The following is a 27,213-nucleotide window of genomic DNA, read 5'->3' as shown; positions in this document are numbered from 1 at the left end:
CATTCATTTGCAAACAACTCTTTTTTTTCTCTTTCACTTGCAAAAAAAAAATCCCTCCCATCCATCCCCATTGTGTTTACTTGGAATTATAGAAGCATTTCTGGCCTTTGGGGGGAGGGGTCTTGTAATTGAAAGAGAAGAGAAGAAAAAAAAAAAGTTGCAGTAGTAGTGCTGCAGCGAGGAGCATGGCAGCCTGGCCCCCAGGACTACATTTCCCAGGCTCCCTCACGGCCCTCCTGATCAATAGCCCTTATTTGAATAATCTGTGAGTTTTTTGGACTCGGGCCAATCAGCTGTCAGGAGCCCATGATAAATCGCAATGCATTATTGATAATCATAATTACAGCGACATGCGCATTTCCACCTGAAGGGGGGTAATTACCCGACTCTTGGAATTTGTTGTGAGGGAGGAATAATTGGCACTTGTTTGGCTCCCGATGCACGGACCATGTCGCGGCGCAAGCAGGCGAAGCCTCAGCACCTCACCTCGGAGGGGCAGCAGCTGGGGGCGTGCGGTGAGTACACGGCTGTGAGGGGCTCTCCCCGCCGGGCGGACCCGGGAACTTTCTTACATTGCCGCCGCCGGTGTGACAAGTTGTGTCCGCACCTGCTTCATTATTATCCGGGGTCTCCTCCCGGGGCTCGTGCATGCTCGCCCCCTTCTACGGCTCTACAGGGTAAATATTTACACTCTCCCTCGGTCCTGCTCGCGGGGCCCTTTATTATGGGATGGAGGTATATACGGTGTCCGCTCTCCCTGGCTTTTCTGCTAAAGCCCCTGGCTGGGCGAGTGGGGGGCGACCCTGGCTGGGCGAGTGGGGGGCGACCCTGGCTGGGCGAGTGGGGGGCGACCCTGGCTGGCAGTCCGCTCGCCTCCTTCCCTTTGTGCATGTGCTCCGGCTGTTTGCACATGTAGCCATACTGCTGGGGACCCTCCCCCCTAATCGCTGGAACATTGGGGGCTTACTATTTTTGTTCTCTCCTTTAGGGGTGCAGTAACTTTTTTTTGTTTCCCTCCCCCAGCAGTTACTCTGTAGCTTGTGCCCATGTATTCTATAGTCCAGCTTGTGCTTTACATTCAGTATTTGCTCACATCGAGTCTCCTCCAGCCTGGCCATTTCTGATAACGATCACGATGCTGCTGGACACAGAGGTGATGCCAGATCTTTATACTGTAGCGCCACCTGCAGGCGTGTGCTGGCCACTGCCTCACGTGACTTCTGCTCCCTACAGTTCACCTCTCCCTGTGTATCTGGGAAGATCAGGAGATAACCACTCCATACATTTATTTCTTATTCTTAAATTTATCACTTCTGGTTCTTCAAGTTAATTTACTCTTCTATATTGAATCTTAGTTTTTTGTTTGTTTTTTTTTGTCTTTCTTTTCCACCAATTATCATGTTATGAAATTGACAGTGGGTGCTCTACTTTTTCAAGGGTGTGGGGGTGTGTGTGTGTATGTATATATATATATATATATATATATATATATATATATATAATTTTTTTTTTTTTTTTTTTTCTTTTCTCACCATCATTGATCGCCCTGATACACACCTATACTACCCTGGATCCAGACTCTCTCCCCCAACAAATGTTATTACTGTACTTTTCAAGAGACAGCCAATAGACAACCTTTTTGTTGGGCTTCTGATATTTTGGGGCTGATTTCAAGAAGGCAAGGGGAAAGATTTGCCTCTGACATGGGGGCATAATGAGTTCTGTACTTGATCAATATTATATTACTATAGCGCCATTTATTCCATGGTGCTTTACATGTGAGGAGGGGTGTACATAGTACATGCAAGTACAGTAATCTTAAATGATACAAGTCGCCACTGGTACAGGAGGAGAGAGGACCTTGCCTGCGAGGGCTCACAATCTACAAGGGATGAGTGAGGATACAATAGGTGAGGGTACCTATATAATATAATTTCTCTGATCAAGCTCTCATTCAGACATTGCTTTTTTATCTCTTACTAGTTCTATCTGAAACATTCAGAATTGAGAGTCCTCAGTGGTTGATACCTTTTTAATGGCTAACTGAAAAGATGGTTACACATTGCAAGCTTTCTGAATATTTTTCTATCTACTGGCTAAAACAGTACAAAGATGTACATCTTTCCTGTATCATAGTTCCATGTATAAGTTTTTTTTTTTTTTTTTTTTTTTTTTTTTATACGGTCTATGGGGCAGTTTGAATGTTCGAGCATCTCTTGCTCTGTGCAAAATCAGACAGCAGTCAGATTGGATTAAACTTTTGCAATGTATGGAATGGTTCCATGGGGGGGGGGATTTGTGTCGTAATCTGATGGCATCAGTTTTTAACGGACTTGTTTGAGAAATGTGCATATAATTAACTTTTTTTTCGTTTTATAAATGGATATAATTCTACATTGTCCCCTACCTCCTGCTCCCCATCCGACTGTCCATGAAAAACTGAATGTTGGACCTTTTTAGTGTCTGTGTGATGAACCCTAAGGGATCCTTATTTTATTTGGGCCAGGTGTCCTCTCAGATGTGCTCGCCCCCAGACCTTAAGGAAAGCTAAATATTTCTTGTAGCACTGGTCATCCCTGCGGTGCCCCCCTACGCTTGCGAGTGGCTTGCTGCCGTAACCTTTGCCGCCTACTGTGGGTGGTAAGCTGATGTCAGGCTTACAATTAGGGTTCCTGCAATTGACCTTGGCAGCAGGGTCTGTGTCTTCAGCGCAGCTTTACTGTGGCGTGACTGCTTGTTTATGGGCCCCCTGTTTAATGGGGAGGACAAGCTTTGAGGAATTGCCTCTTGCTGAAGTGAGGTTTGTTTCTGTGTTAATATTTTTATTTATTTTCACACAGATCAACCAAATAGCATCTGATTTATTTTGGATACACCTCAATTTTTTTTCAGTGCAGATGGTGGGGGGGGGGGAGGGGGAAAGTGTATGACAATACAGAAGAAATTATTTATTTATTTTTTTTTTTTTGTTCTTTCTGGGATACTTTTGTAGAACATAGCCTTGTGTATGGGCATCTAAAGTTGTCTGGTTGTTCCACTATTCCAGTGGTGGAGGTGAGGTGTGGAAGGGCTTACATTCTGTAAACACATTAGCATACTTAACAATAGCATTGGATTTTTTTTTTTTTTTTTTTTTCTCCCTCTCTCAAATCCATTTGTTGGTGATTTAATCTAAACCCCTGCTGACTTCACTGCATTCTTCTAACTTATTGGATAACTAGATGCTGAGAGATAACATTCCACAAATTCAGGGGTGGAGAGATGGCAAAACAGAGGAACTTTCTGGATCTCTGCTTTTATCATTAATGAAAAGGCCCTTCCCCCTCCCCATGCACCATTATTTAATGGCTGGCCAGGGCTGTAATTTTGCTGTGTAGCCAAATGTTACAGTGCCTAGTACAGGACAAAAGCCATGTGCTTCATTTAATATTCTTTTGTTTTGCAAAATAAAGCACGCACTCGTTTACAAACTGCTCTGTCTATTGAATCGCTTGTAAAGACATTGTAGCTAAAAGCTTAAAAGACACATATAGTCCAATACAGTATTAGTAATAAATATTGTCTGCTGTTTCTAGTTCTACCAGTACTTCTGATTCTGAATTCTCTGCTGCTGGTTATTGATCTATAGTTAAAGTGACAAAATGGGAGTTATATGTGTGTGTGTGTGTGTGTGTGTGTGTATATATATAATTTTTTTTTTTTTTTTTTTCCTTTCTCTACATGATTAGTTTCACTTTAATATTTTGTGTATATGCAGTGATTGATTATTTATATAGGTCAGCTTACTTATTTTACCTTTCATTTTATAGCTGAAGCTCAAGACTGTCCGAGCGACACAGATGGTGAAAGAAATGTAAAGCGCTGCAAGATGGAAGAGGCGCGCGTCTGTGAAAAATGCTGTGCCGAGTTCTTTAGCGAGGCAGATTTTTTAGAGCATAAAAAGAACTGCACAAAAAATCAGCCAGTCCTGATAATGAGCGAGTGTGACAACGAGGGAACACCCAAAGTCTACTCTGAAGCACCTTCTAAAAGTGTTGATGCCCAGCCGGCTGAGAATAAAGCCGAAAAGGACGGAACGCCAAAGGGCTCAACTGTTTTAGCAGAGAAGATGGACATAAAAGTGGACTCTGCAAATAAAACCGTTCCTCCGTCAGCTCCTAAGGCTAATGGATTTGGCTACCTGCCTAAAACGACGGCCTCAAACACTAATGTGACTTTGCAAACTATCAATACTACTAAAGTGGCTGTTAATCAACGCACGTCAGATTGCATCTCTAATCCAGCAAACCATCTTAACACCATACCGATGATTCTTGAACAGCTGGTATGCTTACAGCAGCAGCAACTTCAGCAGATCCAGCTTACTGAGCAAATTCGCATTCAGATTGCTATGATGGCTCCGAACTCCTTGCATCCTTCACTAGGAGCAGCTACAGATCCACTCAAGGCATTAGGTGCCCATTTATCCCATCAACTTAGTGCTGCGGTTGCTCTAATTGGGCAGAAGGCTGGTGCCCAAAACTTGACACTTGAGACTCTTAAACAATCCAAACTACCTCATACCAGCATACCTGTGGCAGCATCTGGTCCTGTGCCAATTAGCCTCACGAGCCCACTAATAAAGCCTGAGCTTAATAGGGGAATCCCTACTTCTGTTACACGATTTCCAAGCACTGTCCTACCTCATCCTCCTGGAACTGTTATCTTCCAGAATCCACTCCGTCTGAATGACCCTGCAAAAAAACTGAAAAGCAAGTTTCCTGTCCCGACATCTGAAGTGAAGCCTGGAGGCGAGGATCAATTCTTCAGGCACAAATGTAAGTTTTGTGGTAAAGTGTTTGGCAATGACAGTGCTCTGCAAATTCACTTGCGTTCCCATACTGGTGAGAGACCGTATAAGTGCAACATATGTGGCAACAGATTTACTACAAAAGGAAACCTGAAAGTTCACTTCCAGCGTCACAGAGATAAGTACCCACACATAAGAATGAATCCCTATCCAGTTCCTGAGCATTTGGATAACGTCCCAACTACAACTGGGATCCCATATGGAATGTCTCTCCCATTGGATGAGTCTAATGTGATTCCAGACCCAAAACCTACACTGACAAGTCTTCCCAGTTCTGGCTTAACCGTACCAAATGTAACTAGTATAGGCGACTCATCAGTAGCCTCCCTCCCAATTAACGTGCAGTCCAAGCCCTCACCAGGCAGTGAAGGTGAATCTGTCTCATCTGGACTAGTTGGCCATGAATCTGGCACTGATCAGAGTTTAAACTCTCCTTCTGCTAGTGGGTCAAGTGAGCAAGGGTCAGAAACAAGCAAGCTCCAACAACTGGTAGAGAACATTGACAAAACTGGTTCTGACCCAAACGAGTGCTTGATCTGTCGCCGAATTCTCAGCTGTCCAAGCTCCCTTAAAATGCATTACCGCACCCACACTGGAGAGAGGCCATTTAAATGTAAGATCTGTGGACGCGCCTTTTCAACCAAAAGCAACCTCAAGACCCACTATGGTGTGCACCGTGCAAATACTCCATCAAAAGTGCAGCATTCATGCCCAATCTGCCAAAAGAAGTTTACTAATGCTGTGGTTTTACAGCAACACATACGAATGCACATGGGTGGTCAGATCCCAAACACACCAGTTTCTGAAGATGCTTGTGAAGATGCTGACATTGATTCATCTGTGAATGATGAGAAGAATGGAGATCTGAACAGCCTTACAGATGATGACATTGACATGGAAGAAGATTTGGAGCTTGGAGATGGACCTTTGTGTTCTAAACCACCAACACCACAAGGTGAGGTCCCGGCAGAGAACTTGACCCAGCTTTCTGAACTTGCAACTAAAGAAAATCGCAAATCTCCTTCCCTCAACTTGCAGAGGCAAAACAGTGTGAAATCAATGGACAATGGGTCAATAGAAAGTGATGGACTGACCAATGATTCTTTCTCCATTGGAGACCAAGAATATCAAAATGGGAAAAGTCCTGTACAAACTGAGTCAAGAGGGCTTTCACCCGCTAAGTCCCCACCTTCCTTTAATGGCCACGATATGCTATGTGTGGCTAGTAAAGCAGAGCACCCAGAGCGTGGCTCCGTTGATACAGAGGGTGATGGTGCCCTAGATCTAACTAATGGTAACTTGATCCGGAAGATCAAAGAAGAACCAGGACTGCACCAAAATGGAGATTTCGGTAAGTATTTTTCTTCCTGTGAAAATTACCTCACAGCTCAGTCAGATGTTTTTAAAATTCTAGTATGATGATGTGTGTATCTAATAGTATTTTGAAGGAAAATGTCTTAGCTAGTGTTTAGAATTTGTAAGCCAAAACCAGGAGTGTGGGGGGGGGGGGGGGTTGGGGGGAATGCAGACGTGGTGACGTGTTCCTGTTATACTTTTCCTCTGACTGCTCCACTTTTTTTTTTTTATTTTTTTTTTGCTTAAAAATACTGAATGTGGCCTTAATATGATAGGGTTTTTAAAGCAATTTGAATGATTTGTAGGAGACTTTGCGTGCAGTAACGTCTTCATAATCTTTTTTTTTTTTTTTTTTTTTGGCACATCTTTAACACATCTTAATTGTTCTGCAGGTAGAAGTTCAAATGTGTACCTTGGTCCACCCCCAACACTTATTAAAGTGGAAATGCCAACAGATCGGGTTATAGGCACAGCACAGTTCATTACCCCACCAAGTCTGTCACCTGGGATGAACCCCCTAATTGCCCCACCACGTCGTTCAACAAAGCAGCATATATGCCTTACGTGTAATAAGAACTTTTCATCTGCAAGTGCCCTACAGATTCATGAAAGGACCCATACTGGGGAAAAGCCTTTTGCTTGCACAATATGTGGCCGGGCTTTTACAACTAAGGGAAACCTAAAGGTAAGAGGGTGTCTTGGGGTTTTTTTTTTTTTTTTTTTTTTCCTACCCCCCCCCCCTTTAAAAAAGAAAATAAAAACATATTTGCAATGGTGGCATACAATCTTGGTGGGGGGTAAGCTAACTTTATTGGATCTTTGCTTTGCAGACCTTAGCTTTATTAAAGGATTTTACCCCTAAAAATAACTGGTGGGATCCACTTCTTGGCATCTGAAACCTTAGACCTAATTATATTTGGCGAACACAAAGCTAAAGACACATTGCAGATGCCTGATAGTGGACACTATCTGGATGGCATCTGCCCACCATAGGGACCCATTGTACGTGTTTTGTGTTTACAAATTGTATGTAGATGGAGGCCATAAAGTATTTTTGGCCTCCTGGTGAATTGGGGGTCTATAGGAGCATTAAGTGAATGTTGAGGAAAGCTCCTGACTTAGTGGGGGGGGGGGGATAAGTATTTGATCCCTTGCTGATTTTTGTATGTTTGCCCACTGAGAAAGACATGAACAGTCTATAATTTTGAGGGTATGTTAATTTTAACATTGAGAGCTAGAATATCGAAAATTAAAATCCAGAAAATCACATTGTATAAACTTATTTGCATTGAGAAATAAGTATTTGATCCCTCTGGCAAATAACTTAATACTTGGTGGCTAAACCATTGTTGGCAAGCACAAGAGTCAGATGTTTTTTGTAGTTGATGAGGTTTATGCACGTTGGGAGGAATTTTAATCCACTCCTCTTTGCAGATCATCTCTAAATCATTAAGATTTTGAGGCTGTCGCTTGGCAACTTGGAGCTTCAACTCCCTCAAGTTTTCTATGGGATTAAGGTCTGGAGACTGGCTAGGCCACTCCATGACCTTAATGTGCTTCTTTTTGAGCCACTCCTTTGTTGCCTTGGCTGTATGACCCATTTTTAATGTCCTGGCGGAAGAAAGGAGGTTGTCACTCAGGATTTTATGGTACATGGTTCCATCCATTCTCCCATTGATGTGGTGAAGTAGTCCTATGCCCTTAGCAGAGAAACACCCCCAAAACATAATGTTTCCACCTCTGTGCCTGACAGTGGGGATGGTGTTCTTTGGGTCATAAGCGGCATTTCTCTTCCTCCAAGCAAGGCAAGCTGAGTTAATGCCAAAGAGCTCAATGTTTGTCTCATCTGACCACAGCACCTTCTCCTAATCACTCACAGAATCATCCAGGTGTTCATTGGCAAACTTCAGACAGGCCTGCACATGTCCCTTCTTGAGCAGGGGGACCTTGCGGGCACTGCAGAATTTCAAACCTTTACGGTGTAATGTGTTATCAATGGTTTTCTTGGTGACTGTGGTCCCAACTGCCTTGAGATCATTAACAAGTTAATACCCCCCCCCCCGTGTAGTTTTAGGGTGATCTCTCACCTTCCTCATGATCAGGGATAGCAAACAAGGTGAGATTTTTGCATAGTGCCCCAGATCGATGTCGATTGACAGTCATTTTGTATTTCTTACATTGGACCAACAGATGTCTCCTTCTCAGCCAGGGTATTGCGTATGGTTTTGTAGCCCATTCCAGCTTTGTGCAGGTCTGTGATCTTGTCCCTGACATGCTTATAAAGCTCTTTGGTCTTGCCCATATTGTAGAGGTTAGAGTCTGACTGATTTAATTGAGTCGGTGGACAGGAGTCTTTTATAAAGGTGACAATGTAAGACAGCTGTCTTTAATGCATGTAACAAGTTGATTAGGAGCCTCTAACTGGTCTGTAGGAGACATAACTCTTTATGGTATGTAGGGGATCAAATACTTATTTTTCACAGCATAATAAGGTTATAACTTTATACAATGAATTTTTCTGGACTTTATTTTTTTTATATTCTCTTTTTCTCTCAATGTTAAAATTAACCTGTCAGTGAGCAAAATTACAAAATCAGCAAGGGATCAAATACCGTATTTTTCGGACTATAAGACGCACCCCAATTTTCAGAAGGAAAATAGGGAAAAAAATAATAATGTGTCAAATGGGGGTCCGTCTTACAGTCCGAATTCAGCTTACCTGGGAAGGGATCCGGTGGAGAAGTAGTCACAGGGGTCATTCAGTGGTCCAGGCTCTGTGCTGGGGCAGGTGGGCTCTGCGGTGGTGGCAGCGGGCGGCACGGTGGTGGCAGCGGGCTGTGCTCCGATGCAGGGGAGCAGCGTTTCTTCGCAGCCCGGAGGCCCCCCGCACACCCCTTGCTGGGTGCCACCATGTTGCGGTGGCCTCCGGGAGCATGGTCGCCGGGACGGCGCATGCGCAGCTTCAGATCTCGGAATGAGATCTCGTTGCCGAGATTTGAATCTCGTCCCCCGAGATCTCGGCACGAGATCTGAAGCTGCGCATGCGCCGTCCCCGGACCGGCGGCCATCTTGCCGGCGTCCATGCTCCCGGAGGCCACCGCAACATGGCGGCGCCCAGCAAGGGGTGTGCGGGGGGCCTCCGGGCTGCAAAGAAACGCCGGCGGAGCCGCTGCACCGGAGCGCTGCCCGCACCGCAGAGCCTCGCTCGCTGCCACCAACGCACCAGATACCGTGCATTGCGACCATAAGACGCACCCCCCCCACTTTCCCCCAAAAATTTTTGGGGAAAAAAGTGCGTTTTATGGTCCGAAAAATACGGTACTCCCCCCACCCCATTCTAGACTGTGTGTACATATCCCAGTATTCAATCTCAAGCTTGCAAAAACCTCCTGCATGCTGTCTTGACTAAACTAACATTCTCTTTCTAAAAGTTGAGGCATTGAAATGTATATGGTATCATTAACCTTTTCTGTCTTTATCAGGTACATGTGGGAACGCACATGTGGAATAACTCTGCTCGTCGAGGACGGAGACTTTCCATGGACAACCAAATGCCTATCTTGGGAAACGATACTAAGAAAGTGGCTGAAATTTTTCCAAAGTATATTGTTCCTTCAACGGTCAACATAGATCCAGCTGTATGGAACCAATATGCTACAGCTCTAAATAATGGCCTTGCCCTGAAGACTAATGAGATCTCTGTGATCCAAAGTGGTGGCATTCCTGCATTACCGGTCAGTAATGGTAGTGCGCCAATCATCAGCACAGTCACTGTCTCAAACGTTGATGTCGCTCAGTCTAGTGTTAGTCAAAGTGTGCCTGAGGCGACAGAAGAAAAATCTGCGGAGAGTGCACCAAAACACCAGTTCCCTCACTTCATGGAGGAAAATATAGCTGTGAACTAGCTGAAGTGGCTTATTGTGCTGTGATGCCAAAATGTGTTATGGCGTAACTAGATGGCTGGGATCTGCTGCGTCTTTCCTCTTGTTGGATTGTCTTACTGTGGCTTTTTCTGCACGTTGACTTGGAGCATCTCTGAAGGCTGCCCAGTACTGGAGTAGAGGAGTATGCATCTGTAAGACTAAAAACTTGTTGCTGAGGACTTGTCATCCTTTTGTGGAATATATTTTTTTTTTTTTTTTTTTTTTTTTTTTCTGTCCTCTTCCCCCTTTAAAACAAAAAAAATTACCTCCAAACTGAGAGTTGCATTAAAAACTTTAAAATGAGAACAGTCCTCATTTTCTGTACACGAAATAACTAGAGTACATATTTTGGAATATCTTTATTTTTAAAGTAGGCTTTTTTTTTTTTTTTTTTTTGAAGTCTTGAATGTAGATTTTACTGCAAAGTAACTGTGCATTGAGGGCACTCCCATGTGCATCTGAAGTCTGCCACCTGTTCCAGTATTTCAAAGTGGTTTTGTGGTGGTTTTTCTGGGATAAGACCACTGAGCAGAAGGAAAAAAAAACAAAAAACTCTCCTTTAGATGTGTGTAACAATGGCTTCTTCAATGAGCTTTAAGTGTTTGTCTTTCTGAGCAGTATTACATAATTTCTGGTGTCCTGTGCTAATAGTTTCTTTAAAAACCTTTTTATTTATCTACCTCATTATTTTATTCCCCACACTCATTCTACTGTAAACCTTACTGGTACTGGAAACCCTCCAAGCACTGAAATGTACTTCACTCATGTTGTTACAAAGCTCCCTATCGTTTGCTGTAGGGGAAGTGTATGTATTTATGTAAATATATAAAGACTTGAGTCTTAGATGCAACATGAACATAGTTTAACTTTCCTTTTTTCCTCTTTTGTGTATATAAATTTTTTTTTTTTTTTTTTCTTGAAAGGCCAAAAAACCAGCGCAAAATACCAAAAACAAAAAAACTCTTGCACATAGCTTATTTTTTCAGACCATTGCCGTTTTGTGCCTTTCTTACTGGACTAGAAATCTTGAACATGATAGTTCCTGTTTACATTGTAAAGTTGATGTTGCAAAAGGCATTCCAGTGCCAAGTTTCTGCAATGTGAATGTACCCCCTTAATATTTTTTTTTTTTTTTTTTAGGAGTATGTAGTGTTTTGGCATCTACTGAATGTATTACTATGAGTTGTGGGGGTTTTATATGTATAAATTTTTTTTTTTTTTTCTTTTTTCCCTTCCTTAAATAAATTTTTTGGGATAGCTTTTTCTCATGTAAGTTTCTTTGTATGTGACTTTAGCAAACAAGTGTTCTGGACTGGTACTGTATGTAAAGCCTCAAGTTTAGCATTACTGATGCGCTATATATATATATATATATATATCAGAGGGAACTAAATATTAAAAATTATGCTGATGACTCATAAGGGGGTATGGGAATTTTTTGACTTTTTTTTTTTTTTTTTTTTTTTTCTTTCATCTGTGTTGCACTGGTTTTATACCGTTACTAAAATTGCCAAGCCAAAAACTGCTTTCTTCTATCAATCAATTCCCCAAGATCCTATCCCAATCTATGTAGTAGGTATAACTGTATTACCCGATGCCTCCAATTAGAAATGTAGTCTAGTTCTTCTGATTCATTATGTTGCTTACCCCATGTGCAGGGCATTGCACTAGATTGGGTATCCATGGTTACGACCACTAACAACTAATTGTCACTGAGTAGTCGTCACCATGGATACATAAGCTACTGTAATGCCCTGCACATTGTGTAGGTGACATTGTGAATCAGAAGAACCATGCTATATTTCTAATTGGAGGTATTTGCTATTATAATTTTGTAGTAAACCTACAAGAGAAACAATTAGCAAAAACCCTACTGTAAGTAAAAAGCAAAAGTGCATTTAAATAATAGAGTTCTTAGTAATACTGTTTTTGATCAAAAATAGCATAAAAGACGTCCCAACAACAAGGTGACTGATCGGGACGGTCTAATATTAAAAATTTTAACATGTTAAAGTTGACCTCAGTGTGTGAATAAGGGCAGACAAAAGGACCTCTCTCTCCTGAGTTGGAAATTGTATTTAAAGGGAACCTGTCACATGTTTTGGCCACCATAAGATGCTGTCACTGCCTTTCAGGGCTTATCTACAGCATTATCTATTTTTGTAGATAAGCCCCGGGTCTGACCAGTAAGATACGTAAAATAAGTTTTCTTAGGCTATGTGCACACGTAGTGTTTTTTTTTTTTTTTTTTTTTGTTTTTTTTTTGGTGTGCGGATTTTGGAGAGAAAACCGCAGGTAAATCCGCAGGACAAAAGTCCTGCGGTTTTACACCTTATAATGGATGAGGTGTATAACTGCAGCGTTTCTGCACCAGACAATTGACATGCTGCGGATTGTAAACCGCGCATAAAAATCTGCAGCATGTGCACAGCGTTTTTTAATTTCCATAGGAAATAAAGGTACTGTACAACGCAGCAGAATCTGCTGCGAACCCGCAGCAGAATCCACACCGTGTTCACATACCCTTATACTCGCCGGGGGGGCTGTCCAGTCCGATGGAGGCGCTGGACCTGGGACACCCATTTTCTTGTGATGCCTCCCTCCTGCTTGCTTCATCGCACTTCTGTGGAGGCACACTTCTCTGCCCTGTTGAGGGCAGAGCAAAGTACTGCAGTGCACAGGCACCGGGGCTCTCTGACCTTTCCCTGCATACTGCAGTACTTTTATTCTGCCCTCAACAGGGCAGAGAAGTATGCCTGCGCAGAAGAGCGATGAAGCAAGCAGGAGGACAGCGTCGCAAGAAGATGGGAGGTGCCGGACCTGTGACACCCATCAGACAGGCTCTCTCGCCTCCTGATCTCTCTCCGGCTGGCTCTCTCGACCCCCGGTGCTGCGGCTCCTTTAAATGTCCTCCAAGCCGCATCAGGGGCCGCATGTACATCCGGTGTCACCGCTGCAGGCCGGATCCGGCGGCCCGGCTATTCGCCGCAGGCCACCGGATGTCTGAAAGAGGCCTAAAGCGATTGCAAAGTAACTTTATATAAAAAGTTTCTGTTTTGGCAATTTAACATAAACTAAGTGTGGTATCACTGTATTTATGCTGACCCAAAGAATAAAGCTGTCTTATCAATTTTTACCACACAAGGAACGTAATTTAAAAAAAAAAAAAAAAAAAATCCTGGTTTGTTCATTCTGCCTCCCAAAAATTGGAATAGAAAGCAATCAAATAATGTCATGTCCTTGAAAATTGTACCAATAAAAAAAAAAGTCAGCTTGTCCTGCAAAAAAACAAGCCATCACATGACCAAACTATGGCGATGCATATATTATAATCTCAACAAGCCGAATAATAAAGTAGTCTAATCGCTTATACCACACAAGGAATGCCGAAAAATAAATCTTCACCTGCTGTGTTGTTCATGCTGCCTCCCAAAGATCGCAGTAAGGCTCGGCGCACATTTATCCTGTGCTTTGCATTGAGCGCTTGCATCAGCGTTACCGTGTAAATCACTGAAATACGTGATTCATGTGGAACTTCTGGCAAAATATTCCCTATAAATGAGGCTGATGGAGACACTGTGGATCTTTTAGCGTCCATCTTTTTTAGGATTGCATAAAAGTGCCGTCAGCCACTGTTTTGTGCACTTCTGAAAAGAAATACGCTTCTAAATAGAGGCCAGACAGAGTCCAGAGTAACTCATAGTTGCCTCATAGTGAATGGATGGGGTTTCATCTGAATTGCGTCACTTGGAGATTTAGATGGAAACCCCAAAGTGCTCAGTGTAGAGCGCCAGATAACTGATCCCAAACGTTATGTAAAATGTTCCCAATAAAAGCGTCAAATGAATCTACAACAAAAAGCAAGCTGTCACTGTAGTCTGTAATCTGTCAATGGAAATATAGGGGCTTCCACATTACTGGTAGAACAAAGGCTCTGGAAAAGCAAAATGCGCCTTGCACCCCAAAAGAAATATACCTCCCTTCGGAGCCCCACAGTCTACCTAAACCGCATATACCGTATTTTTCAGACTAAGACGCACCCCAAATTTTCAGAAAGAAAATAGGGATAAAAAAAATTGTGTCAAAAGGGGTCCGTCTTACAGTCTGAATTCAGCTTACTCGGGGGAAATTGGTAGCGCTGGTGGAGTGGGGTCACAGGGGGATGTTCGTTGGTCCGGCGATATGACTCCCAGGCAGGTGCGGTTGCCTCCGGGAAATCCCAGGCTGGTTCGGCGGTGGTGTGGGGGGCTCCGCCGGCATCTTGTAAAAGCTCCCGGAGGCTCCGCATATCCATTGCTGCGATGAGCTGGCCTCCGATTGAGAACGTTTCTTCTCCACTATGGAGTAATTCTAATAGGATGACAATTTCTGACTCAGATATATTATGGGGTGCTCTTCACCATTCACCTCTTGTGATGGGACAGCGCCAAGCCCGACATCTGACGAGTCCGTCTGGCGTTGAGACGCAGTCTTCTTGGCGTCTTGGGATATAGGAATTTGCCTATACATGGACACAGGGCATTGATTATGTATTGAACTTAGAGACCTCATTCAGCTTCCTATAGTCATTGCAAAACTGCTATTCTCCATTTGGTTTCGGCACTAAGACTATGGGACTGGACCAGCCTCTCTTTGTCTCTTCAATGACTCCCAGGTTTAGCATCTGCTTCCCCTCTTTTGAGATCACCTCTCGATGGGCTTTGGGAATACGATATGGCTTCAAGTTGACCTGGACACGAGGCTCCGTCAGAACCTCATGATCTTAGTACAACCTGGTAGTTCTGAGAACAGGTCTCTGATCCGATGTAGCAACTCTTGGCACTCTTGCTTTTGGGCACATGACAGCATCTATGCCACAACCTCTTCCATGTCAGCTTCAGGCTTAGGCCTGTTTCACACTTCCGTTTTTTCAAATCCGTCAAAATCCGTTGTTTTCCGTAAAAAAACGGATCCGCCATTTTTTGCAGGATCCGTTTTTTTTGTCCCACAGACTTCCATTACGGTTACCGCGGATCCGTCAAAAAAACGGATCCGTTTTTAAAAAAACGGATCCGTTTGCATCAGTTTCCGTCAAAAAAACGGAAACGGATCCGTTTGGCGGACACAAAAACGGAAGTGTGAAACAGGCCTTAGACACCAAACACAGAGCTTCCATCTGGGCCACATGCTCAATTCAGTAAAGTGTAGACTCCGCTTCCCATGTCTCCTTTGCTATGTCCAGAAGCCCACAGGGGTGTCGGCCATACAATAGTTCAAAAGGGGAGAATCCAGTAGAGGCCTGTGGGACTTCTCTGATGGAGAATAGAAGGCATGGCAGTTGACAGTCCCAGGCTTGGCTGTCCATCTCTACGACCTTCTTCAACATGGCCTTCAAGGTTTTATGAAATCTTTACACCAAGCCATCCATCTCTGGATGGTAGACTGAGGTCTGGAGTTGGGTGCTTTGCAGGGTTTTGCACAATTCCCTCAACACATTTGACATGAATGGGGTCCCGAGGGCAGTCAACCCCATTCTTGAAAAGATATGGAACAACTCCCAGGTTATACACTTGGCAGAGAAGTTTCATAGTGATATGGCCTCCGAGTACCATGTAGCACAGTCCAGATCCACCAGGATATACTGATGCCTTCTGGCGAACTTGACTGGAGGTCCCACTAGATCTATGGCTATGCGATCAAATGGCACATCAATAATAGGGTACAGCACTAAGGGGCTATGGAAGTGAGCCACTGGGTAGGCTAGCTGACAGGTGGGATATGACCAACAATAGTTTACAATTTCTCTGGGCCAATAGAGCCTCTGGTGGATTTGTTCCTGGGTTTTTTCTATGCCAAGATGACCACCTGCAAAGGAATACGTGGATTTCGTATTCCTTTGCAGAGCTCTGTTTCAGATAGTCGGTGACCGACTTGTGGATCTGCAGCAGCCCTTATCTATACATGTTTTGAATACCTACTACCAGGTGAGCAGTTTTTTGTCAAACCGCTTACTCTATTTGTAGGATAAGACCCTATATTGCGCTTGTGTCTCCCTCTTTCCTCACAATACAAGATGACCACCTAACACATGTATATGAGCCATATCTAACACCTTGCGTCTTTATGGCCCTAGCACTAGTAACTGCTCAATTACCTCCCCTCTCAGCTTGGTGATCTGGTATAGTAACTCCCAATTTACAGACAAGTATGGGTATCAGGGGTCAGTCCCTGGCTCTTGAGCAACATCATTAAGTACCGACACATTGTCAAATAGCCCTTTTAAAGTTCAATCTCTGAGTTGGGCGGTTCCAAGGTTTCCCCTGGACACCTCCAGCTCAGGGACATCGGCCTCCGGGGATGCTACCTCATCCTTTTGTCAACAATAAAAGGAAGCCCGTGATGACCTGTGGCCTGCGACGAGATTTCTTTGGGAAGGACCTGACTTTTGTCTGGGCAACCAGGCATACTCCCTTTTCCCAACAAGTCCAAAAATAATGCAAAGTCCTGTCCTATTATAATAGGGTGCAATAGGTCCTTGATTACGCCCACCTCATGAAACTCGGGCCACAGGGTAGTCCTCAGCATCCCCATGGATTCATTGGAAGCTCACCATCTTCCCAGGAATTAGCTGATGAGAAATTGTCGCTCTCACTAGGGTTGCCAAACTACCCGAGTCCAACCAGCCAGTCATTTGCACTCCATTCACTGATATGGGACATGCCTGCAGCCCCTCGCCTGGTTGAGGGGCAGCACTGTGCGAAGGATATGCAGAATATGAGCAGCGTCGTGCTATGCTGCAGTCCATTGTCTCGGTGGTCATAGGGCAACGAGCGGCTATGTGACCCAGGGTGTGGCATCTTCAATAAATTACATTGGATGGGGCCTCTGGCAACAACTCAGTGCTCGTGTCCGTGCTTCTAACACCAATTGTAGAGGTTTTACTCAGTCAGCTTCTGCTGAGGTAGGCACAGGAAGCAGTTTTTCATAAAAATGTCCAGTCATGTTTAACTTCATAAAGCTGCTTAAGCATAAGCAAACAAAAGATGGCCTTCTCCGACAGAAAGTGGAAGCAAAAGTCAATTCTTCTTGGTTTGCTAAAAATAGTCATCTGGGTAATTAAGATAATACGGTTTCTTCACAGTATCCCATATAGTACTGCGGATTCCCCCGCTCAGGTCAGTGTCTTTCAGCAAACACACTGGAGGCCTCCACACCTCCAGTCACAGACACTGAGACATTTGGTCTCCATTTTATCTGCCAAACCACGCCCCGGGGTGGGGATATGTGTCCTGTCATTTCCATCCATCTCTTGATTGCTCGTAAAACCAGGCCCTGGATTGCCCTAATAATTCTCTCAGCACTATATGTGCTGGAGCATGCATTCCGAGCTCACCTCACCGAAGCCACCAACCTCGGAGATACATATCTTCCCTCAAGGACCAGTCCGGCGGCCATCTTACAACTGCTTGAAGTTTTAATGTATTTGTTAAATAAAGGCTGACGTGGCCAAACTACTCAATTTAAAGTGTTGGAGTTTTATTTGTTGTTTCAGTGATGGGGAGGAAGGGAATGGAAAGTAAGGGATGAGTGAAGCTGAGTTTGACCATTGAAATATCCACAAAACCAGAGTCATGTACTTTGCATAACTTTCTAAAAGTTTGTGTAGCTGGAGTATAGATTGCAAAGCTGAAAATTGATTATGCAACTACTGTATGTGTAGTGCCCAAATTTTGCTATGTTTTCAAAAGTTTTATGTCAGTATCCTGGCATATATCCCTCTTTACAATGATGTAAAAATTTGTATCCTCGGAAAGCTCCATCAATAAGGGTAAGAAGGTGCGACAGGCATGGCCTCCCTGTATTCTGTTCCACATAAACCTGGAGCTGGTCCTGTGCATGTAGACGCCGATGCAGTCAACAAGTTTTTCAAGGCGAAGGAAAATGCCAGCGACTTTGCCATTGTTCTCGTGCAGACTCCACAGCCGGCATCTTTCACTCTATACTTTAGAGGAAAGCCGAACCCTGAAGCACTTAAAAGAATTGACATAAGAAGGAACAAGTACACAGCTATGACGCTGCCATGCATTATGCTCTTTTTAATTGGAATTTTTACATGCGGATTCCTGGAGTGCACATAAGGATGAATCCACTTCTGGCTTTGGCTCGGAAAAACGCAGTAGCGTTTTTCCTAAAGCTTCATTTAGACATCTGTGATTTTTCTCGCACACACATGCAACAGTCCAAGCTTCATCTGTGTTTTTCATCCGCTTTTCATTTTGGTCAATATCAGTTTCTCCCATCAGTGTTTCATTAGTAATTTTCACGTATGAAAAAAAATTTTGCAAATCATCTATCCATTGCAATGTTAATCACAAACAGTACAGACTGTGTGCTGTCCGTCAAAAGCACAGACTCATCAAAAACTTGTCTTTGTGATTTCTTTGTGGACACATGATCTGCAAAAAAACATTGATGTGAATAGCACCATAGAATTTAATGGCTATTAGTGATGAGTGAGCGTACTGGGATAAGGTGTTTTCCGAGCACACTCGTGTCTTAGGCTAGTTTCACACTAGCGTTTTTCTGCGCTGCGTTTGGTGTGCACATCAAACGTGTGACAAAAATGCATACAATTGCTTGTAAACGCTTTTTTTGTCGCATTATTGTGCGCGGTAAGGCAAAAAAAGCGTTTCTATGCGTTTTCAAGCGTTTTCCATGCGTATGCGTTTTTTATGCGCATGGTGTCACAATCACAGGAGGAAAATTCTTGCATCAGACTCCACCAATGGGACAGCAGTAGGCTTGTGTTATGGAAATTCTTTATATAGACCCAGTTTACAGCTGAATTCTTCACATTTCCTTGACATGGATCTGCGCTGGAAGACTTTTTACTTCAACTTGGATCTGGACATCAGGATGGCTCAGGCTTATACAGTTGCTTGCCATCAACAAAGGGAGAGAGAGAGACAGCGAAGACGGCAGCGGCGGCGTTTGTGAATACATCCGATTATTGAACTCCGGGAGAGCCGTGGAGCGTACCACACCCTCTACAGCGAGCTACAGGCAAACCCGGAGAAATTTACTGATTACACACGGATGTCCCAACAAAGCTTCATGTATTTGCTTGGTCGTGTCGAAGATGCCATCCGGAGACAAGACAGACAGCTCCGTTGTGCGATTTCTCCTGAGGAACGGCTCCTGGTCACCTTACGGTACGTAGTATTTAAAAAACAATGCCTGCCTAATTTTATTTGTTCTCTCAGATGTACTATGAATTATTGTTCTTCCATGTACTTAACCAAAAGCTGCAACATTATTGTTATGCCATGTAGTAAAGAAAAGGCTGCATATTTATGTTTATGCCTTTTTTTTTGTTCGTAATTTTATTTTTTGGGGTTGTAAAAATCCAGATACACAAATATTATTTTTTGTTGTTTCTCTGTTTCCCAGATTCCTGGCTACTGAAGAGACCCTCTCTTCACTGCACTTCCAGTACCGGCTTGGAATCTCCACCTTGTTGGGAATAGTTGCGGACACCTGCCGAGCTTTGTGGGATGTTCTCTGTCCCGTATTTCTGCCCCTCCCCACCATGGAAAAGTGGATTGAAACTGCAGAAAGATTCTGGACAGTCTGCAATTTCCCCAACTGTTTGGGTGCGGTGGATGGGAAACACATCCGGATTATAAAACCAAAAAGAACTGGATCAGAGTACTATAATTACAAAAAGTACTTCTCTACAGTACTCATGGCCATTTCAGATGCAGATGTTTGTTGCAGTGGACATTGGTGCATTTGGGCGTGGGAATGACTCCCAGGCTTTTAAGAACTCGGACATGGGCCGGAGGTTGAATGGCTACCAGTTCAATTTCCCCATGCCACATCCTCTTCCCAACACCGAAGGTCCACCACAGCCCTTTGTAATGGTTGGGGATGAAGCATTCCAGATGTGCCAATACCTCCTCAAACCCTACTCCAGCCGGGACTTGGACCACAACAAAATAATTTTTAATTACAGGCTGACCAGGGCAAGAAGAACTATAGAGTGTGCCTTTGGTATACTTGTCTCTAGATGGCACATTTTAACCACAGCCATTAATCTGAAACTGGAAACAATGGATGAGGTGGTGAAGGCCTGTGTGGTTCTACACAATTTTGTTACGGTTAGAGAGCACCCTAACTTTGAACTTGATGATGCCGCTCCTAACCCCTTGCCTGAATTTAATCAGCACCCTCTCAGGTCATGCGTTGAAGTTGGCCAAATGAGGGACCAATTTGCGGCCTACTTCAACTCAAATCTAGGACGGGTGGCCTGGCAAGACCAAATGGTGTAACAAAGTTTACTTTTGTGTTTATGTTAATAAAAAAAATTTGTTGATATTTGTTGAACCACTGTTTCGGCGCATGGCAGAGCTCAGAAGGGAAGGAGCGCCGTTTGACTTTTTCAGTGCAAAATTGGCTGGAATTCAAACCGGACGCCATGTCACGTTTGGAGAGCCCCTGATGTACCTAAACAGTGGAAACCCCCCACAAGTGACCCCATTTTGGAAACTAAACCCCCCAAGGAACTTATCTAGATATGTGGTGAGAAGTTTGAACCCACAAGGGCTTCACAGAAGTTTATAACGTACAGCGGTACAATTAAAAAATCATATTTTTTCCACAAAAATGATCTTTTCACACCCAATTTTTATTTTTCCAAGGGTAACAGGATCCCAAAAGTTATTGTGCAATTTGTCCTGAGTACGCTGATACCCCATATGTGGGGGTAAACCACTATTTGGGCGCATGGCAGAGCTCGGAAGGGAAGCAGCGCCATTTGACGTTTTTGGCTGGAATTGAGATCGGACTCCATGTCGCGTTTGGAAAGCCCCTGATGTACCAAAACAGTGAAAACCCCCAACAAATGACACCATTTTGGAAACTAGACCCCTCCAAGGAACTTATCTAGATGTGTGGTGAGCACTTTGAACCCACCAGTGCTTCACAGAAGTTTATAACGCCCGGGCGTCAAAATAAAAAAATCGTATTTTTTCAACAAACATGATCATTTAGTCCCCATTTTTTTTATTTTCCCAAGGGGAACAGGAGAAATTGGACCCCAAAAGTTATTGTCCAATTTGTCCTGAGTACGCTGATACCCCATATGTGGGAGAAAACTACTGTGTGGGCACACATCGGGGCTCGAAAGGGAAGTAGTGACGTTTTGGAATGCAGACTGATGGAATGCTCTGCGGGTGTCATGTGCGTTTGGAGAGCCCCTGATGTACCTAAACTATTGAACCTCCCCACAAGTGACCCCATTTTGGAAACTAGACCCCCCACGGACCTTATCTAGATGTGTGGTGAGCACTTTGAACCCCCAAGTGCTTCACAGAAGTTTGTAACGCCAGGGCGTGAAAATAAAAAAAACATTTTTTTCCACAAAAATGAAATTTTTGCCCCCAATTTTTTATTTTCCTAAGGGTAACAGGAGAAATTGAACCCCAAAAGTTGTTTTGCAATTTGTCCTGAGTAGGCTGATACCCCATATGTGGGGGTAAAACACTGTTTGGGCGCATGGCAGAGCTTGGAAGGGAAGGAGCACCATTTGACTTTTTCAACGCAGAATTGGCTGGAATTGAGATCAGACGCCATGTTGCATTTGGAGAGCACCTGATGTGCCCAAACAGTGGAAACCCCCAATTCTAACTTCAACCCTAACCCCAACACCAACACACCCCTAACCCTAATCTCAGCCCTAACCCTAGCCCTAGCCCCAACCCTAATGGGAAAATGGAAATAAATACATTTTCTTTTAATTTTATTATTTTTCCCTATCTAAGGGGGTGATAACGGGGGGATTTGATCTACTATTTATAGCGGGTATTTATTTTTGGCAGCTGTCATACGCTAAAAGACGCTTTTTATTGTAAAAATAGTTTTTGCATCACCACATATTGAGAGCTATAATTTTTCCATATTTTGATCCACCGAGTCATGTGAGGTCTTATTTTTTGCGGACGAGTTGACGTTTTTATTGGTATCATTTTCGGGCACGTGACATCTTTTGAACAAAAACCAGCGTTTCATGAATTTCTTTTGGGGGGGGTGCGTTTACAACGTTCCGCGTGCGGTAAAATTGATAAAGCGCTTTTATTCTTCGGGTCAGTACGGTTACAGCGATACCTCATTTGTCGTTTTTTATGTTTTGTTGGTTTTATGCAATGAAAACAATTTTATATAAAAAATAATTATTTTTGCATCGCTTTATTCTGCGAGCTATAACTTTTTAATTTTTTTTTGCTGATGATGCTGTATGGCGGCTCGTTTTTTGCGGGACAAGATGACGTTTTCAGCGGTACCATGGTTATTTATATGCATCTTTTTGATTGCGCGTTATTGCACTTTTTGTTTGGCGGTATGATAATAAATCATTATTTTTTGCTTCGTTTTCTATTTTTATTTTTTAAGGGGTTTGCTAAAGGGGTTAACTAGTGGGACAGTTTATAGGGTGGGTCGTTACGGACGCGGCGATACCAAATATGTGTACTTTTATTGTTTTGGGTTTTTTTGGTTTTTTTTTTTTTTCCAAAGAATGAATTTATTTGGGAATATTTTTTAAATTTATTTAGCGATTTTTTTTTTTTTAAATTATTTTTACACTTTTTTTTTTACTTTATTACATTGTCCCAGTTGGGACATCACTGTCCTGTGACAGATCGCTGATCTGTCACATCACAGATCACTGTGACAGATCAGCGATCTGTCACAGGCACTGCTGCAGACTTCCTCATGCCTGCGCTTTGCAGGCACTGAGGAAGTCAGCTCCCTGCAGGCCCCCGAAGGCCCCCGTTGCCATCTTGGATTCGGGTACCTGCAGGGATGGAGCCCCCCGCAGCAGCGCTGCACATTGCGCTGTTGTGGGGGGCTCAGGGAAGCTCGGAGGGAGCCCCCTCCCTGCCGATTCTTCCCTTTAACCCCCAGTACACCGCGATCGTGTTTGATCGCGGTGTGCAAGGGGTTAACGTGTCGGGGGCGGTCCGTGACCACCCCGGACACATTGTGCCGGGTGTCAGCTGTGATAATCAGCTGACACCCGGCCGCGATCAGCGGCGCTCACCACGTGGGCACCGCTGATCGCACTAGACGCACTATCCCGTCCATGGGCATAGGGGCCTGGGTCCCATGGACAGGATAGTACGTCTGATGTCAGAAAGGGGTTAAAGTTGCAGAGGCGCTGTCCCCAGCCCTCCATCAACGCAGAGGCCACCTTATTCCAGAGCTGCCGGGTCACCACAATGTCCTTGTACTGCTAGTCACGGCTGTCCCACAATGGGACACGCTCCTGGACAAGGATGATTAGTTGCTCGTTGTCAATGTACAGGTCTTCATCCCGTTGTGGAACCTAGAAAAGAAATACATTATAATCGTGGAAATTGTGGAGAATGGTATAGAGAAAAAAAAAAATAGAACATGAAAAACAGGACATAAAAACAGGAATAGAAAACATAATTTAAAATAAAAGGTAACTTCAAATAATGGATACGTCTCCTCCCCGCCGGGCCTTGTGTACGCTGTTCCGGCTCACTTGGCTGGTCTGATGCTGAGGTCTGTAAAAAAGAACAGAAATAATTACCGATTTGGAGAGGCAGGTATACTTACACAAAGGCAACAAAATACTCACCTCATGCTCTGCTTCTGCCAAATCTTCCCTGAAAGGACTGTATTGGGATCCAGAAGACATGCTGGAAAAATAAAAAAAAACGGTAGTACATAATATATTTTAAAGGACAGGCTCACATAAATTGATTTTAGAATACTCACATTATAGCTGCTGTGTTCTCCAAAGTAGTGGATTGTCTCTGGCTGGGTGGGTGCTGTCTTGTCTTCTTTGTCTTGCAGTCTGTCTGGAGAGTAATGATCTGGCACTACAGACCCCTTCTTTTATCTACCCTCCTCCAAAACAATGTTGCTTGTTTAGGGGGTGTATTAAACAAGTGTCTAGACATTGTTTACTCGAAATCGCGCGCTCAAAAAGCGCTGACATGCGCACTTCACAGTGCACAAAGAGGCAATCCCTGCATGTGTTGCGGCTGTCAAGCAGAAACGAGACATGGAAACGTGGTGACTCAAGCATGATGAAAATACCCTATTAAGACATGAGCATGCTTGTATAACACTTAATCCCAGCACGCTCACTCATCACTAATGGCTACATGTGAAAAACAAGAATATAACGCTTAGGGCTCATACTCCCATGCGAGAAACTTGGACGAGTCTCGCACGTCAATACCCGGCACTCGTTATGCTATGCAGCTGAACACTCTGATCCGAGTACTGGCGGCAGTGCTGGGTATTGACGTGTGAGAGTCGTCCGAGTTTCTCGCATGTGAGTTTCAGCCTATAAGGAAAAAAAGACAGATGTCTGAATGAGGCCTACAATTGTGAGTTGAACCAGTCTAGCCGTCATTGATTTTGATTTATATAAACATCCTAGAATGGAGGACATCCAGTCATCACAGGAAGTACGTAGGTAGATATCAACAAATATTTCAGCATTTGCGAATTTACAAATCGGTTTGCAATTCACCAAGCATTAGTACAGTTGTGGCCAAAAATATTGACACCCCTGCAATTCTGTCAGATAATACTCAGTTTCTTCCTGAAAATGATTGCAAACACAAATTCTTTGGTATTATTATCTTCATTTAATTTGTCTTAAATGAAAAAACACAAAAGAGAATGAAGCAAAAAGCAAAACATTGATCATTTCACACAAAACTAAAAAAATGGGCCAGACAAAAGTATTGGCACCCTCAGCCTAATACTTGGTTGCACAACCTTTAGCCAAAATAACTGCGACCAACCGCTTCCGGTAACCATCAATGAGTTTCTTACAATGCTCTGCTGGAATTTTAGACCATTCTTCTTTGGCAAACTGCTCCAGGTCCCTGATATTTGAAGGGTGCCTTCTCCAAACTGCCAATTTTAGATCTCTCCACAGGTGTTCTATGGGATTCAGGTCTGGACTCATTGCTGGCCACCTTAGAAGTCTCCAGTGCTTTCTCTCAAACCATTTTCTAGTGCTTTTTGAAGTGTGTTTTGGGTCATTGTCCTGCTGGAAGACCCATGACCTCTGAGGGAGACCCAGATTTCTCACACTGGGCCCTACATTATGCTGCAAAATTTGTTGGTAGTCTTCAGACTTCATAATGCTATGCACACGGTCAAGCAGTCCAGTGCCAGAGGCAGCAAAGCAACCCCAAAACATCAGGGAACCTCCGCCATGTTTGACTGTAGGGACCGTGTTCTTTTCTTTGAATGCCTCTTTTTTTCTCCTGTAAACTCTATGTTGATGCCTTTGCCCAAAAAGCTCTACTTTTGTCTCATCTGACCAGAGAACATTCTTCCAAAACGTTTTAGGCTTTTTCAGGTAAGTTTTGGCAAACTCCAGCCTGGCTTTTTTATGTCTCGGGGTAAGAAGTGGGGTCTTCCTGGGTCTCCTACCATACAGTCCCTTTTCATTCAGACGCCGACGGATAGTACGGGTTGACACTGTTGTACCCTCGGACTGCAGGGCAGCTTGAACTTGTTTGGATGTTAGTCGAGGTTCTTTATCCAACATCCGCACAATCTTGCGTTGAAATCTCTTGTCAATTTTTCTTTTCCGTCCACATCTAGGGAGGTTAGCCACAGTGCCATGGGCTTTAAACTTCTTGATGACACTGCGCACGGTAGACACAGGAACATTCAGGTCTTTGGAGATGGACATGTAGCCTTGAGATTGCTCATGCTTCCTCACAATTTGGTTTCTCAAGTCCTCAGACATTTCTCTGGTCTTCTTTCTTTTCTCCATGCTCAATGTGGTACACACAAGGACACAGGACAGAGGTTGAGTCAACTTTAATCCATGTCAACTGGCTGCAAGTGTGATTTAGTTATTGCCAACACCTGTTAGGTGCCACAGGTAAGTTACAGGTGCTATTAATTACACAAATTAGAGAAGCATCACATGATTTTTCGAACAGTGCCAATACTTTTGTCCACCCTCTTTTTTATGTTTGGTGTGGAATTATATCCAATTTGGCTTTAGGACAATTCTTTTTGTGTTTTTTTCATTTAAGACAAATTAAATGAAGATAATAATACCAAAGAATTTGTGTTTGCAATCATTTTCAGGAAGAAACTGAGTATTATCTGACAGAATTGCAGGGGTGTCAATACTTTTGGCCACAACTGTATGCATTAGGTGAATGCTACTTTTGGAATTGAGATTCGCTTCTTGGCACCTTGTAACCGTAATGTCACATATTCCTTCACGTTCTCCGAAAAAAACAAAAAATAGTGCTGCACGCTGTGCTATTTTTCTAAGGCATGATTCAGACGTCGGTGATTTTTCACATAAGTAAAAAAAAAAAAAATGGTCTGAGTGTCATCAGTCTTTAAATCGGATTTTCATCAGTATTTTGCTAGTGTGTCATTTTTCACCAGGAGTTTTTTCTCATATGAGAAAATGAATTGCAAACCATCTCCTTCCAAATATTAAACACGGACAGCCCATGGACTGCACTCTGATGCCATCCATGGCTGGGTGAACTTCGTCTATGGGGGCCCTATGTCCTAGCAGGCCACAAGTTACCGATACCAGTACCAGATGTTTGACAGTTCAATGGGGGAGACCACCAATCAAAAATAAACTCTTTACTGAACGATAACTTGGGGGGGATTATATATAGTAGATAGTGAGCAAACAGGTTGATAAATGTTTCTGTTACAATACAGAGCATTTTCACACACAGTCTCAATTCCTTTCTCGTTACTCGTTTGTTCTTCCACTGTTTCACCATCCTTCACCCCAACCCAGCTCAGTACTACAGTCCAGTTAGTGAGAGTCCTATTCTCAACAGGCGTTTCCGCATCTTCTTTCCCTTCAAGGGAACTAGTGTGCCAATATGGCCGGTACTTGGCTTCCCTGCTACTAACGCCTTGGGAACTCCTGCCCGTGGCACTCTCTTCATCTCATGTTCTCTGTCGTGGCCCGTTACCTCTCTTAGCTATAATCTCGGAGCTGTACTGCTAGGCGTCCTCTCACAGCACTCGTCTCCAGTAGACCACCCTGTCCTCCTG

At 43.6% G+C, this 27,213-nt stretch overlaps 1 protein-coding gene across 1 annotated transcript; it reads left to right on the top strand.

Annotated features, from left to right (window-relative positions):
• The first annotated feature begins 334 nt into the window (after positions 1 to 334).
• SALL4 (spalt like transcription factor 4) lies at positions 335 to 11,385 on the top strand. The gene is made up of 4 exons (XM_073580617.1): positions 335 to 515; positions 3,810 to 6,200; positions 6,598 to 6,890; positions 9,688 to 11,385. Exons 1-4 carry the CDS (start codon positions 449 to 451, stop codon positions 10,108 to 10,110), a joined length of 3,174 nt encoding a protein of 1,057 aa, XP_073436718.1. The 5' UTR covers positions 335 to 448; the 3' UTR covers positions 10,111 to 11,385.
• Positions 11,386 to 27,213: the final 15,828 nt, after the last annotated feature.

This window comes from Dendrobates tinctorius, unplaced genomic scaffold, assembly GCF_039654945.1.
Source record: "Dendrobates tinctorius isolate UK_male_01 unplaced genomic scaffold, ASM3965494v1 ptg000065l, whole genome shotgun sequence".
Lineage (NCBI taxonomy): Eukaryota > Metazoa > Chordata > Amphibia > Anura > Dendrobatidae > Dendrobates > Dendrobates tinctorius.
The sequence above is the reverse complement of the archived record's forward strand: the minus strand, read 5'-3'. Positions and strand labels throughout refer to the sequence as shown.